A 15,555-nucleotide genomic window follows, 5' to 3' on the forward strand; every position below is an offset into this window, starting at 1 on the left:
ACCCCTCAAATAGTAGTGTAAGATATGGCAGTAACTTTTATATTGATTGCCTGTTGAAATAATATTTTAGATATGTTGGGTTAAGTAACATTTTTAAATTAATCACTATTTTATATATTTATTCCCTTGCTTTTCTTTACTGTTTTATTTCCTGTGCAACTCTCTCCCCACCCCACCCCCTTTGTTTTTTGAGCCATGATCTTACTCTACTCTGTTACCCAGGCCCTGGAGTACAGGGAAGTGGAGCAATCATAGCTCACTGCAGCCTTGAATCCCTGAACTCAAGTGATTCTCTTACCTCAGCAACCCTAGTAGCTGGGACTACAGGTGTACACCACCATGCCCAGCTAATTTTTTTTTTTTTTTTTTTGAGACAGAGTCTCAGTCTGTCACCTTGGGTAGAGTACTGTGGCATTATATAGCTCACAGCAACCTTAAACTAATGGTTTGAGTGATCCTCTTGCTTCAACCTCCTGAGTAGCTGGGACTATAGGCCTACACCACAATGTCCAGCTAGTTTTTCTATTTTCAGTAGAAATGGGGTCTCACTCTTGCTCAGGCTGGTCTCAAACTCCTTAGCTCAGATTATCCATCTGCCTCCACCTCCCTGTGTGCTTATATTACAGGCATGAGCCACCACACCTAGCACCTAATTTTTATTTTTTTTGAGAGATGGTGTCTCGCTGCATTGCCCAGGCTGGTCTTGAACTCCTAGCCTCAGATATTCCTCCTGCATCAGCCTCCCAAAGTGCTGGGATTATAGGTATGAGGCACTGTGCCTGGCGTACTCATGTGTCTCTAAATAACAAATTGTGTAGTTTTGAAACAAATGAAAACAGTGTAAGTATAAACCTCATGGCTGTGTAAATAAAGGACTTTGATGTCACTTTAAGGTGATGCTACCTAAGCTGAACAGAATCTCAGAGTCAAGTCTTGATTCATTTCTTTTTTTTTTTAGAGACACAGTCTCACTTTGTTGCCCTCAGTAGAGTACTGTGGCGTCACAGCTTACAGCAACCTCCAGCTCTTGGGCTTAGGTGATTTTCTTGCCTCAGCCTCCCAAGTAGCTGGGACTGCAGGCGTCCACCACAGTGCCTGGCTATTTTTTTGTTGTAGTTCGGCCCTGGTGGGTTTTGAACCGGCCACCCTCAGTGTATGAGGCTGGCACCTGACTCACTGAGCCACAGATGCCGTCCTTTCCTGTGGAATTTTCAAGAGTTCCTCTGGAGAAGTTCATGAGCAGTCATTCATGAATTCTGGAAAACCGCAAACTCACACTGGAGTGCTAGAGATCTGGGGGAAATATGGTGAAAGGGTGTGACTCATTCTGTATTTTCTGCTTCTAAGCTCACCATGAGCTAACTCCTTTTCACAGGAGTAGGTCAGATCAGATCACCTCTGTGAGCTGGAATGAGTGTCCTTAGGTAAGGGGCAGGTTTATGTGAGCATTCTGTTCTCAATTTAAAAAGAAGGATCTTTTCTAGCACTTTGGGAGACCAGGACAGTTGGATTGCTTGAGCCTGGGAGTTGGAGGCTGCAATGAGGTATAATTGTGCTACTACGCTAAAACAGAGCAAGACTCTGTCTCTAAAAAGGATCTTAGTGATGACCAACCTCAATGTCTGTCTCTGTAATCTTGACTGATTGTCTTGTCCTCTACATCTAGTATACTGCTGTCATACTTCGTTCTTAGGTCCTTCATAAGGAAATTTTCTTGTGTTTTCTCTGTTCTCTTTTTGGAACACCCACTATTTGTTAGACCCCAATGTTTTTCAACCTCTTTTATCTCATGGCACACTTGAACCTATAGTTTAACTTCCATGGCACACTTAAATTATGTTGATCAAAAAAAAAAAAGAATTAAAAAAAGAATATGCTTATTGTGCTTTGAACTTCTTTATTTTTTTCTTTTCTTTTTTTTTTTTTTTTGAGACAGAGTCTCATGTCACCCTCAGTAGAGTGCTCTGGCATCATAGCTCACAGCAACCTCAAACTCTTGGGCTTAAGCAGTTCTCTTGCCTCAGCCTCCCAAGTAGCTGGGACTACTACTTGGGCCCACCACAACCCCTTGTTGCAGTTGTCATTGTTGTTTAGCTGGCCTGTGCCAGGTTAGAACCTGCCATCCTAGGTGTATGTGGCCGGTGCCCTACCTACGAGCTATGGGCACCGGCTTAAACTTCTTTAAAAAATAATTTAATTAATCTTTAAAACTTCTTGCAACATAATGTTTGAAAATCACTCTCCTAGACTAACAGTGATCCTGTTAATCTTTTCTGTCTTTGGTCTACCTTTTGGAAAATTTCCTCTGCTTTATCTTACTGAGTCATAATATCAACTATCATATTTTCTTACAGTTCTTTTTCATTGTTTAAATGTTCCCTTTTTGGTAGCATCCTATTCTTGTTTATCAGGTACAGTATTTTTATCTCAGGATGTAATTGAGAGATTTTTACTGTCTTAGAGAGTTTCAGAGGAAACAAGGGTCTGCAACTGAAGCAAGTCAGAATTTATCTTATGTTAAATTTTCATTTAGGAAAAGAAAAATACAATGAAACCTAATTGAAGCAATTAGATAGAGAGCGTATTAGTGATGTAAGGTTTCATTCATTCATTCTTTTTTGTTTGTTTGTTTTGTTTTGTTTTTTGAGACAAAGTTTCCCTTTGTCGCCCTGGGTGGAGTGCTGTGGTATCACAGCAACCTCAAACTCTTGGGCTTAAGTGATTCTTTTGCCTCAGCCTCCCGAGTAGCACCTGCCACAACACCCAGCTATTTGTTTTTGTTGTCATTGTTGTGTAGCAGGCCCAATCCGGGTTCAGACCCACCAGCTCCAGTGCATGTTACCAGGTGCCTTAACCACTGAGCTATGGGCACCAAGCCAGGTCTCATCCTTAACAAAAGTCTGAGTTTGGTTAACACATTCATTATTGAACATGTATTTATACTTGTATACATACACACAATCTATTAAGTTCCAGACACATTCTATAGTTTTCCATTTTATGATTTCTCTTTTGAAGTATTAGAAGTAGATTAACAAATTATATTAAATCACTATAGAAAAAGCTATTTTTATATCTATGTGCATGCAACCCAATTATGATTCAGAGGCAAAAGAGATTGAATGACTGTCTGTAGTGATTATCTGGCAGTTAGAACAGCTGACTGTGCATTTACGAACAAGGAGAGCATGTGGCTAAGGGAGGATGAGTCAGAACCAAGTGTCTTCTAAAGGAATCTGTTAAGCAGACACCAGAAATGATAACAAGTAAACTGCAGGGTATGTACTTCTTCAGTGGAATATCTTGTTTGCTTGGGTGCCTATGGCTATCCCAGTATTAGTGCTTGTGTTCTGATTCATTGGTCTGTGGGCAGGAACAAAACTGTTCTTTGGGAAAAAATGGCTTCTTTCCTTTGGAGAGAAATTACTGTGTAAAAGATTGGTAGAAATGTGTGTGTAAGCAATTGATGTTTTTGTGGTGTTCTCCATCTTTTTTAAGTTTTAAATATAATACATTGACTTGTCTAATATGTAGTATTTCCTATCACCTATGAAGGGAGTTTTACTTAACCCTGACTGTATATATAAGGAGTCTGAGACTTAACAAGCAAATATTAATGTAAGTAATTTGTCTCAGATACACTTGACAGAGTTAGAATTTAAACCGAGGTTTTGTCTGATTCCGAAGCACATTTTGTTTTCACTGTTCCCATGCTGTGTTGGAGTTAAGCACAATGGTAGTATTACCTTTCTTTAAAAAATAATACATACACATGAGCATGTTTGTGAATCATTGTGAAAAGCACCATGAATATTGATTTGGGGGTTATAGATGAATTTGCAGATACAGAATCTACAAATAATGAGGATCATTTGTGGTCTTTTGCTGACATGTGCAGAGTGGGGGAAAAAATGAGTGACATTTAGATCACGTTGCCAATTAAGACAATGTTCTACCTTCTTGTTTCAGTTCTCATACTGTAAACAAGTGTCCTTTTTAAGTTCTATTAAGTGGCACATTTTTCACATTTTGATGACTTTTGTTGGTGATTTTGCTGTTTTAAATGGCCCCTAAGCATGGTGTTGAAGTGCTGTCTTGTGTTCCTAAGTTTAAGAGGGCCATGATGTGCCTTATGGAGAAAATACATATTTTAAGATGAGTTCCCTTCAGGCATGAGTTATAGTGCTGTTTGCCATGAGTCCAGTGTTAATGAATCGGCTATATATTGAAGAAGGTGTTTGAACAGAAACACGCGTAAAACAAGATTATGTATTGGTCAATTGAGAAGATTAGGCTGGAAGGAAACTAACTCCATATTTCACCTAAGAACAGTGGTTTTGTGTTCTCTAATTCAGTGTTTATGGAGACTTTATAGAACATAACTGAGGCAAATAATGAGAATCAACTGTCTGTGTGTGTATGTGTGTAGACTTAACGGTTTACTTTACCTAGTTCTTACTGTCTATGTTTTTCCATTAACAGCATGTTGTAAACATAGCATGCTTTGTAAAGGTTAAATATTTTTATCTTGGACATTTATATTTATTTAGCTCTTTATTGTTGGACATCTGGGTTATTTCTAATCTTTTGCCATTATTTTAAAAATCCCCTGAGAGTCAACTTCCTTGTAATCGAGTATTTCGTGTATACTTTTAATTAAGTTTTAGGATGCATTTATAGACATGGCATTCTGGGTCAAAGGAAAATGCACACTGATTCCCCAAAATGCCTTCCCAGAATCATTAGCCAGTTTAGATAGCCCCTGACCATGTAGTAGAACCTGATTTCTGACTTGGTAGACATTGTCAAAATATTTTTCAATTCATTTTCGTATTTGTCTCAAAATAGTTATCTTGTTCTAATTTAATATTTGATTGTTGATAGTGAACTTTTTTTCTAATTTTGGCCATTTATTTTATTCTGAACTCATCTTTACCAAATGGTTACTCAGTTTTCTCAACTCCACAGGTTAAATAAAATATCCTTTTTACCACTGATTTTAAATGTTGCTTTTTTCATATATTATTTGTATACTTTGTTTCATTTTTGGATTTTTTTGTTCTCATTAAGTTTCTGTGGTATAGTGCTACCACACATTTGTTGATTGTGTTAATTATGTTTTAAGGGCGGTGCCTGTGGCTCAGTGAGTAGGGCGCTGGCCCCGTATGCCGAGGGTGGCGGGTTCAAACCCAGCCCCGGCCAAACTGCAACAAAAAAATAGCCGGGTGTTGTGGCGGGTGCCTGTAGTCCCAGCTGCTTGGGAGGCTGAGACAAGAGAATCGCGTAAGCCCAAGAGTTAGAGGTTGCTGTGAGCCGTGTGACCTCATGGCACTCTACCTGACGGGGTACAGTGAGACTCTGTCTCTATAAAAAAAATAATAATTATTATTATTATAATGTTTTAATATTTGAAAGGGCAAAAAATGATTCTTTTTCTAGTATTTCCTTGACTAGTCTGATTCTTTTATATGAACTGTAGACTTAGTTCTTAAATTCCAGAAAACATTAACATTATTTTATCAATAAGATTTCACTGGAATGTCATTAAAATAAAGGTTATTTGGGGATAAATTGGCACTTTTAGTCTTGCCATTCAGGAATATGACATCTCAGCTTGGCACCTGTAGCTCAGCAGCTAGAGCACCAGCAACATACACTGGAGTTGGCGGGTTTGAATCAGCCTGGGCCTGCCAAACAACAATGACAACTACAACAAAAAAATAGCTGGGCGTTGTGGCAGGTACCTGTAGTCCCAGCTACTTGGGAGCCTGAGGCAAGAGAATCGCTTAAGCCCAAGAGTTTGAGGTTGCTGTGAGCTGTGATACTGTTGCAGTCTACACAAGGCAATAACTTGAGACTCTATCTCAAAAAAAAAAAAAAAGAATATGGGTGGCACCTGTAGCTCAAGCAGCTAAGGCGCCAGCCACATACACTAGAGCTGGAGGGTTCGAATCCAGCCTCTGCCTGCCAAACAATGACAACTACAACCAAAAAATGGCCGGGCGTTGTGGCGGGTGCCTGTAGTCCCAGCTACTTGGGAGGCTGAGGCAAGAGAATCGCTTAAGCCCAGGAGTTGGAGGTTGCTGTGAGCTGTGACGCCACGACACTCTACCCAGGGTGATAGCTTGAGACTCTGTCTCAAAAAAAGAATATGACATCTCACTAGTGATTCAAATCTTTGTCTTTCAGAAGTTTGATATGCTCTTGTAGAGCCCACATGCTTCTTATCAAGCTTATTGTTAGTAGTTGATACTTTCATTGATATTTTAATAATTTTTTTATCTTATTATATTGTTATTATTGTAAATAGAGGAAATATGTTGTTTTTCTATTTTACGACCATCCACTTTATTGAACTCATGTATTTACTTGGTTTTTCAGTTGAATCGTGGATTTTTTCAGATGACATTTCCTAGTCATATTTATATCCAATTTTGTCAAGATCTATGATCTTTTTCTTTTCTTTCTTTTTTTTTTAAGACAGAGTCTCACTTGGTTTCCCCAGGCTAGAGTGCTGGGGCATCACCCTAGCTCACAGCAACCTTCAACTCCTGGCTCAAGGGTTCCTCTGGCCTCAGCCTCCCAAAGTAGCTGGGACTGCAGGTGCACACCAAAGTGCTTGGCTAATTTTTTCAATTTTTAGTGGAGATGGAGTCTCACTCTTGTTTAGGCTGAGCTCAAATGATCCTCCCTACTCAGTCTCCCGAGGTGCTGGGATTACAGATGTGAGCCCCACCACACCCAGCCTCAATCAGTGATCTTTATTTTATTTTATTTATTATTTTTTTTTTTTTGTAGAGACAGAGTATCACTGTACCGCCCTCGGGTAGGGTGCCGTGGCGTCACACGGCTCACAGCAACCTCTAACTCTTGGGCTTATGCGATTCTCTTGCCTCAGCCTCCCAAGCAGCTGGGACTACAGGCGTGCACCACAATGCCCGGCTATTTTTCTGTTGCGGTTTGGCCGGGGCTTGGTCCGAACCCGCCACCCTCAGCATATGGGGCCGGCGCCCTACTCACTGAGCCACAGGCGCCGCCCATCTTTATTTATTTATTTATTTTTTTATTTGTCTTTTTCTTTGAGATAGGTCTCAAGCTATCACCCTAGATAGAGTGCTGTGGTGTCACAACTCACAGCAACCTCAAACTCCTGGACTTAAGCGATTCTCTTGCCTCAGCCTCCCAAGTAGCTGGGACTACAGGTGCCTGCCACAATGCCTACCTATCTTTTGGTTGTAGTTGTCATTGTTTGGTGGCCCAGGCTAGATTCAAACCCACCAGCTCTGGCGTATGTGGCTGGTGCCTTAGCCACTTGAGCTACAGGCACTGAACCAATCGGTGATCTTTAAAAGGAGTTTGCAAAGATACTAAGTCTGGCTTTTTACATTTTACCGTCAGTGGAACTTCTCATAACCTTAAGAGTTGAGTGAATCATACTTAAATTTAATTGGTGGAGTCAGTTAATTCTTAAAGAGTTCCTTTTTTAGAATTTATTTCGCTCTTCCTCATTAAAAGCTTTCAGTGCTATTATGGTGATAGAATCTCTTTTCGAGTGAGTGATATAATTATTTTTTTAATTCATCTTATATTCCCATTGCCTTTATGACCATATCCTGTACATAGTTGATGGGTAATAAACATTTGTTGTATAAGTAGATCTTTTCAAAATGGAGATTAGTATAGAGAAGCTACAGGGAAAAAATTGCAAATTCTAGTTGTTTTCTGCTCTTTTGTTAATCAGTATTTAAATATTTATTGAGAGCCTAAGGGGTAATGATCATTCTCTCTTACTATTAATATTTTCCTAATACTTAACTTTATAGACTAGATTCACAAACATTTAAGCTCTAACAAGTGATGGAGAAATGAAAAGTATCCTTTCTAGGCCAGGCTCAGTGGTTCATGCCTATAATCCTAGCACTTTGGGAGTGTGAGGCAGGTAAATAGCCTGAGCTCAGGAGTTTGAAACCAGACTGAGCAAGAAGTGAGACCCCATCTTTAAAAAAATAGCTGGGCATTGTGGCCAGCACCAGTTATCCCAGCTACTTGGGAGTCTGAGGCAAGAGGATCACTTGAGGTTGCTGTGGGCTATGATGGCACAGAACTCCACTGAGGGCAACAAACTGAGACTCTATCTGAAAAAAAAAAAAAAAATCCTTTCCACTTGAAAGGAATTTTTTGAGGGTGAAATCAAGGCAGCTTACCTTTGTCAATAGCTTTTACAATTGGTTTTTTGCATTATTTGTTTTCTTAGTACTGATGTGCATGGGTTTGTTTTTTTGTTGTTGTTATTGTTTTGTTTTTGTTTTTTATTGAGACAGAGCCTCAAGCTGTCAACCTGGGTAGAGTGCTGTGGCATCACAGCTCACAGCAACCTCCAACTCCTGGGCTTAAGCGATTCTCCTGCCTCCGCCTCCCAAGTAGCTGGGACTATAGCTGCCCACCACAATGCCTGGCTATTTTTTTGGTTGCAGCTGTCATTGTTATTTGGTGGGCCCAGGCTGGATTCGAACCCACCAGCTCAGGTGTATGTGGCTGGCACCTTAGCCGCTTGAGCCAAAGGTGCTGAGCCTGTGCATGGGTTTTCTTCTTTGTTTTTTTTTTTTTTTAGACAGAGTCTCAAGCTTTTTCCCTGGGTAGAGTGCTGTGGCATCATAGCTCACACCAACTGGGGCTCAAGCTATCCTCTTGCCTCAGTTTTTCTTTTTTTTCTTTTGAGACAGACTTTCACTTTATTGCCCTCAGTAGAGTACTCTAGTGTCACAGCTCACAGCAACCTCCGGCTCTTGGGCTTAGGTGATTCCATTGCCTCAGCCCTCCGTTGGGACTACAGGCGCCTGCCACAATGCCCAACTATTTTTGTTGCAGTTTGGTGAGGGTCAGATTCGAACCCGCCACCCTCGGTATATGGGGCTGGCACCCTACTCACTGAGACACAGGCACCACCCAGTTTTTCTGTTTTTTAGTAGAGACGTAGTTTCACTTTTGCTCAGGCTGGTCTCAAACTCATGAGCTCAAGCAATCCACCTGCCTCAGCCTCCCAGAGTGTTAGGATTATAGGTTTGAGCCATCATGCCCAGCCTGCATGGGGTTCTTACTCACAAATCTACATGGGTTTCTTTGCGGGGGAGGGGTTCTTTTCAGTTTTTTTTGTGAGACAGAGTCTCTATTACCCAAGCTGGAGTGCAATGGCGTCATCATAGCTCTTTGCAACCTCAAACCCCTGGGCTCATCTGATCCTCCTGCCTCAGCCTTCCAAGCAACTGGGACTACAGCCACCAGACATGGCTAATTTTTATAATTTTAATAGAGATGGGGATCTCACTCTTGCTTAGTCTGGGCAAATCTACAGTTACTGGTTGTTTTTTTTGTTGTTGTTTGTTTGTTTGTTTTTTTGCAGTTTTTGGCCAGGGCCGGGTTTGAACCCACCACCTCCAGTATATGGGGTTGGCGCCCTACTCCTTCAAGCCACAGGTGCTGCCCCAGTAACTGTGTTTTAATTGCCTAGAAATTATCTTTGAAATCACTCAGAAAAAGGAACCTTTGCCTATCCTTTGTACCTTTAGTTTCTCTTAGCTCAGTTTCCTTGTAGCTAGAAATCCTGATCTTTTCTATAAGTACACAGTATTGTAGAGGAAAAGGCAGTTGAGGATGCCACTGCTTATTCTAAATTAGATATTTGAAGTAAGTAGCTTTCAGACCCTCAAAGAAGGAACTAGAGGCACATGCCAACACATCTAATCTATAGTCACTTTTGTGGGCAGTCTCAAACACATTCTGTGATATTTTACTTTTGTGTGTATTATTTTGTGTCTGATTAGCTGCACCTATTTACTCATTTTAAAGACTTTATAAAATCAGTTTTGTATAAAATATTTTACTGTTCTAGGACAATGGGTTTAATCCCTACGTCATATTCTAATAATTTTTCTTTTCAAAGTTTGAAATAAGGTACCATCATTTTCAGTGAAAACTATCTTTGTGTTTAAATGACATTATTGAATTTTATTACAAAATCCTAACTGTTAAGAGACAGAATTTTATATTCTTTGTACTTTAAGGTTTGGTATTCCTGAATGCATGAAAGCACCATGCATTTACTTTGAAGATCTACACATAAAACTATATTTGAGTGATTTGAATGAGAACATTTAAATAAATCACTGGGATTATCTAAATATTATTTTGAATTTTGATTCCAGACACTGGTTGTGTGTGTGTGTGTGTGTGTGTGTGTGTGTGTGTTTTGTTTTTGTTTTTTTTGAGACAAGAGTCTCACTCTGTCACCTGGGCTAGAGTACCGTGGCATCATCATAGCTCACAGCAACCTCAAATTCCTCAGCTCAAGCGATCTGCCTGCCTCAGCTTCTCAGGTAGCCAGGACTACAGATGTGTGCCACCACACCCCACTAATTTTTCTGTATTTTCTTGTAGGTATGGGATCTTGCTCATGCTCAGACTGGTCTCAGACTCCTGAGCTCAAGCACTCTCTTGCCTTGGCCTCCTAGAGTACTACGATTACAGGCAAAACACTGGTCTTGATTAACACATGGGCTGCCACACTAGAAAAAATTTTTTTTCTTTGGGGCCAAGGTGTTTTATTATAAAAATACAATAAAAACTTTGAAAACAAAATGATGAAAATTTTGTCATTTTTGAAATTTTGTTAATGAAAATTTTATTATTTTTTGATTGTTTTCTGTTTGCGAGTTACATGATGCTAGAGTTAATTTTACACTGCATGCCATGTGAGTTGTGTGTGACTCATGACATATTTATTGAATTTGTTTCTGAGAATTGAGTCTTTTATCATTTTACAAGTATTTAGTTATATCTGGAATGGCCCTTGAGGGGTCTTGGATGATGTGTGGCCCTAGATGAGGACTTCTGAAACATACCCCCTAAGAACATACAATACTGTCACATTGCTGCATGCTATCATATTGATTTTATTCAAAGAGCTACCAGGCTAACATCCAAGGTGAAATATGTAGTCTAGAGTTATGGTAATTAGAGAATACAGTCCAGCAAGTGTGGTGTGCTTAGACAGCCCAGCTAGAGGAGGGCAACAAGAGGTCGGGGAGACGTGCTGAGTGACAACAAAAACAATGAACATGGGCGGCGCCTGTGGCTCAGCGGGTAGGGCGCCAGTCCCACATGCCGGAGGTGGCGGGTTCAAACCCAGCCCTGGCCAAATTAAAAAAAAAAAAAAAAAAAAAAAAAAAACAATGAACAGAGGATTCACAGCTTCAGGAGGCCCCAGGCTCAAAACTAGCATGAGTTAAATACAACTCATATGGCAATTAATGTGTTAAGAACTGTACCCATTTTCTAAAACCATTTAGGAATTCCCTAAACCAGATCTGTGGTGTTCTTTGTCATGAGAGAATGTTGAAATGTTTATAAAGAAGTAATAATTAGCTAGGTTTTGGTGGTATGTGCCTGTAGTCCCAGCTACTCTGGAGGCTGAGGTAGGAGGATTGCTTGACCCCAGAGTTTCAGGTTGCTGTGAGCTAGACTATCACCATGGCACACCAACCTGGGCAACAGAGTGAGACTCTTTGTCTCAAAAAAAAAAAAAACAAAAAAACCAGTAATAAGTGGGCCTTTAAAAAATTTAGTAATTTCAGCTCGGCACCTCTGGCTTAAATGGCAGCCACGTACAGCTGAGCTGGTGGGTTTGAATCCAGCCCAGGCCCACCAAACGATGACGGCTGCAACCAAAAAATAGCTGAGTGTTGTGACAGGCACCTGTAGTCCCAGCTACTTGGAAGGCGGAGGCAGGAGAATTGCTTGAGCACAAGAGTTAGAGGTTGCCATGATGTCACAGCACTCTACCCAGGGTGACAGCTTGAGGTTCTGTCTCAAAAAAAAATAAAAATAGAAAAAAATTTAGTAATTTCATGAGGAAAATACTTTTGACTGGACATTAATATGAATAAGCTGAGAGATATGGATATCATCTTCAATGATGTTGTAAATCATTGATAAAGAATATAAAATCTGATTAAAGTGGTGTGAAGTTGACCTTTTTCTGCTATTAACTAAGAAGAGTTCTACTTAGGAGTAGTATGAGTATTTTAAATGAGGTACGTTGATAGATGAAATGTTACACTCTCCATTGCACATTCATTCCCTCCATCTGTTAAAAGGTAGAAATCTTCATGAGCAATGTTGTGGGTCAAGTTATATTGATATGCGATGTAGAGGAGTATTATTTTTAGGTTTCGTGAGATGTTGAGCATGAGGTGGTCATAGTCACTTGTTTGACTAGGTGCAGATCGGAGTTTTAAATTCAAATGTGAAAGGGAATGAGTACTTATCAGAACAGAAGGAAATATGTGGTTAAACGGTTTTAGCTGTAACTGTAGACTATTTCCCTTGGTCCAAATGGGAGGAGAAATGGAATCTTCTGGGTTTCTTTGTTAAGTAGATGTTGGTTCAACGTGGTTTTTTGAAGCCCTTATTAAAAATTAACTATGGTTAGTAGTGAAGGAGAATGACATATACTAGGAAGGCATAAATCTTCCAGGTTTTATTTTACAGGTGTCTCAAGCGTAATTTTCTACCATATTTGTAATTATTGGCAGTCAGTTATTCTTTTTTTTTTTGTAGAGACAGAGTCTCACTGTACCGCCCTTGGGTAGAGTGCCGTGGCATCACACGGCTCACAGCAACCTCTAACTCTTGGGCTTACGCGATTCTCTTGCCTCAGCCTCCCGAGCAGCTGGGACTACAGGTGCCCACCACAACGCCCGGCTATTTTTTTTTTGTTGTTGTTGTTGCAGTTTGGCCGGGGCTGGGCTTGAACCCGCCACCCTTGGCATATGGGGCCGGTGCCCTACTCACTGAGCCACAGGCGCCGCCCATACTTTCCTATAATTCTTAATTTTTTTTTTTTAAGAAAATTAGTGTTTATGTAAGTAAGGTTAGTTTGATTTCCATGTGTCTGGTGGCTTTTTGATGATTTTCGTCTTTCTGTGTCTTAGGTGTATTTGAAAGCTCCCATGATTCTGAATGGAGTCTGTGTTATCTGGAAAGGCTGGATTGATCTCCAGAGACTGGATGGTATGGGCTGCTTGGAGTTTGATGAGGAACGAGCACAGGTAGGGCGACTTCAGGCTTTACTGAGCATGGTTCCTTTATTTAGCCCTGATCTTGCCTTTGTCTGGAGACCTACTACTTAGTCTTTAAGAGTAAGTATATAAAGTGTTACATTTAAGTAATACTGAGGAATTCTGAAGATGTTAAGATCCAAATTCTGGTTCTAATTTTGGGAAAGTTTTTCTTAGAGTGGTGCTCAGTTTATTGTATTACCCTATCTGCTCCGTGGGCACTTCAAAGTCCAGTTATTGGCTCTTTCTGGCATTTGTTCTTGTTCTTTAAAACATTATGAGGGGAGCCGTGCCTGTGGCTCAAAGGAGTAGGGCGCCGGCCCCATATACTGGAGGTGGCGGGTTCAAACCCGGCCCTGGCCAAAAACTGCCAAAAAAAAAAAAAAATATATATATATGAGAGAAGACAGACAGTTCAAAATAAAATGTAGGGGCTCAGCGCTGAAGCTCAGCAGCTAGGCCACTGGCCACATACACCAGGGCTGGCAGGTTCAAAACAAGCCTGGGCCTGCCAAACAACAATAACAACTGCAACTACAAAAAAATAGGCGTTGTGGAGGGCACCTGCAGTCCCAGCTATTGTGGAGGCTGAGGCAAGAGAACAGCTTAAGCCGGAGAGTTGGAGGTTGCTATGAGCTATGACACCACGGCACTCTACCGAGGGCAACATAGTAAGACTCTGTCTCAAAAAAACAAAAGAAAGAGAAAAAAAGTAATAAAATAAAATGTAGGAGCAGCTCTTTTTGAATGAGTGAGGAGCTTAGCAAGTCCTCTCCCCAAGAAGCAGTTATAAAACTGGACAAAAATTATTTAGAAAAACACAACCATTTAAGGTCTTTGGAAATTAACCAAAGGACATAAATTTAGAGGCATTTATTTGAGCAAAGCTATTGAATTTTAATAAGATGAATGACAGTCTGTGGTATTTTAGTCAAAGATTGTTCCCATCTCTCCTCTAGCTCTGTGATCCTTGAGATTCTACCCTGGGCAGGCAAGGAAGCCATGAGGACTGGTAGCTCTGCTGCACTGTCAGAGAGAGCTACCTTAAAGCAGAGCTTGGAAAAAATACATACCCAGGGATGTTACTGAAAATGCTAGATTGACAAACAACCTCATAAAGTTAATATTGCTACAGGAAGCAGCAAAATGGCAGACCAACCAGAAATTTATCTGGAAAATCCAGGGAAAAAGTTAACTAAAGTGGGTCCTACTAAGATTGTACTCAAATAGTCCAGAAAACCGTGTGCATGTGCAAGGCTACACCTGCTCTGATGAGAACTCAGAAGGCCCTTTCAAGCTACTAATCCCTGGCTAACCACAGGGTAAACTGGTAAACTCCCAGAACTTTGAAAACCTTCTCTAAGCCACACACAAATCCAGTGGCAAAAAAACAAAAGCCTACTGGCTCAAGGTGTTTAAGCAAAACCTCTGACCAACCATTGATTAACAGCTAAGCTTTGCAAAAATATCCAGTTTTCAACAAAAAATTATGAGACATAGAAATAAATATGAAACATATGATTCATCCAGGGGAAGAAAGCAGGCAATGGAAACTATCTTTTGAGGAAGCCCAAATGTTGATTCTTAGTTACACATACTTCATAGTAGTTTCTATAAATTTGTTATAAGAATTAAAGAAAAATTCATTCCTATAATGATTAAAGGAGATTATCGTGGCAGTGACCTTTCAAATAGAGAATATAAAAAAAAAAATCTATATTATAAAAAGCAATTAAATAGAAATTCTAGAGTTGAATAGTATAATAACTGAAAAAAATTACAAACTCAATAGTAGATATGAGCTGACAGGAGAAAAAATTAGTGGCTGAGCATGTTGACTTGTACCTATAATCACAACATTTTGGGAGGTTGGAATAGAGGATCACTTGAGCCCTGGAGTTTGAGACAAGCCTGTACAACATAGCAAGGCCCTATCTCACCAAAACATTTTTTAAATTAGCTGATGTGTGTGGTGGCTCACGCCTATAATTCTAACATTTTGGGAGGCTAAAGGGGGTGGATCACCTGAGCACAGGAGTTCAAGACAGCCTGAGCAAGATCAAGACCTCGTCTCCAAAAACTAGCTAGGTATTATGGCAGGCGCCTATAGTTCCAGCTACTCAGGAGGCTGAGGCAAGAGTATCACTTGAGCCCAAGAGTTTGAGGTTACTGTGAACTGTGATGCCATGGCACTCTACTCAGGGTGAAAAAGTGAGACTCTGTCTAAAAAAAGAAAAGAATTATAGCTCAGTGACTAGGGAGCAGGCCACATACACCGAAGCTGGCAGGTTCGAGCCTGGCCCGGGCCTGCCAAATGCAACCAAAAAATAGCTAGGCATTGTGGCGGGCGCCTGTAGACCCAGCTCCTTAGGAGGCTGAGGCAAGAGAATCACTTAAGCCCAAGAGTTTGAGGTTTGCTGTGAGCTGTGACGCCATGGCA

The 15,555-nt window shown here is 40.4% G+C and overlaps 1 protein-coding gene across 4 annotated transcripts in view; it reads left to right on the forward strand.

Moving 5' to 3' along the window:
• The window catches only part of CBFB (core-binding factor subunit beta), a 61,730-nt gene that overhangs the window by 21,358 nt on the left and 24,817 nt on the right, over positions 1 to 15,555 (forward strand). For all 4 annotated transcript variants that reach the window (XR_008382643.1, XM_053603721.1, XM_053603729.1 and 1 more), the window contains exon 4: positions 12,990 to 13,106. Coding sequence is in view for 3 of the 4 variants with exons in the window: in XM_053603721.1 (XP_053459696.1) it covers positions 12,990 to 13,106 (117 nt within the window). In the remaining variant the exon portion in view is untranslated. The remainder of the gene's footprint in view (positions 1 to 12,989; positions 13,107 to 15,555) is intronic.

Source organism: Nycticebus coucang, chromosome 2 (assembly GCF_027406575.1).
Source record: "Nycticebus coucang isolate mNycCou1 chromosome 2, mNycCou1.pri, whole genome shotgun sequence".
NCBI lineage: Eukaryota > Metazoa > Chordata > Mammalia > Primates > Lorisidae > Nycticebus > Nycticebus coucang.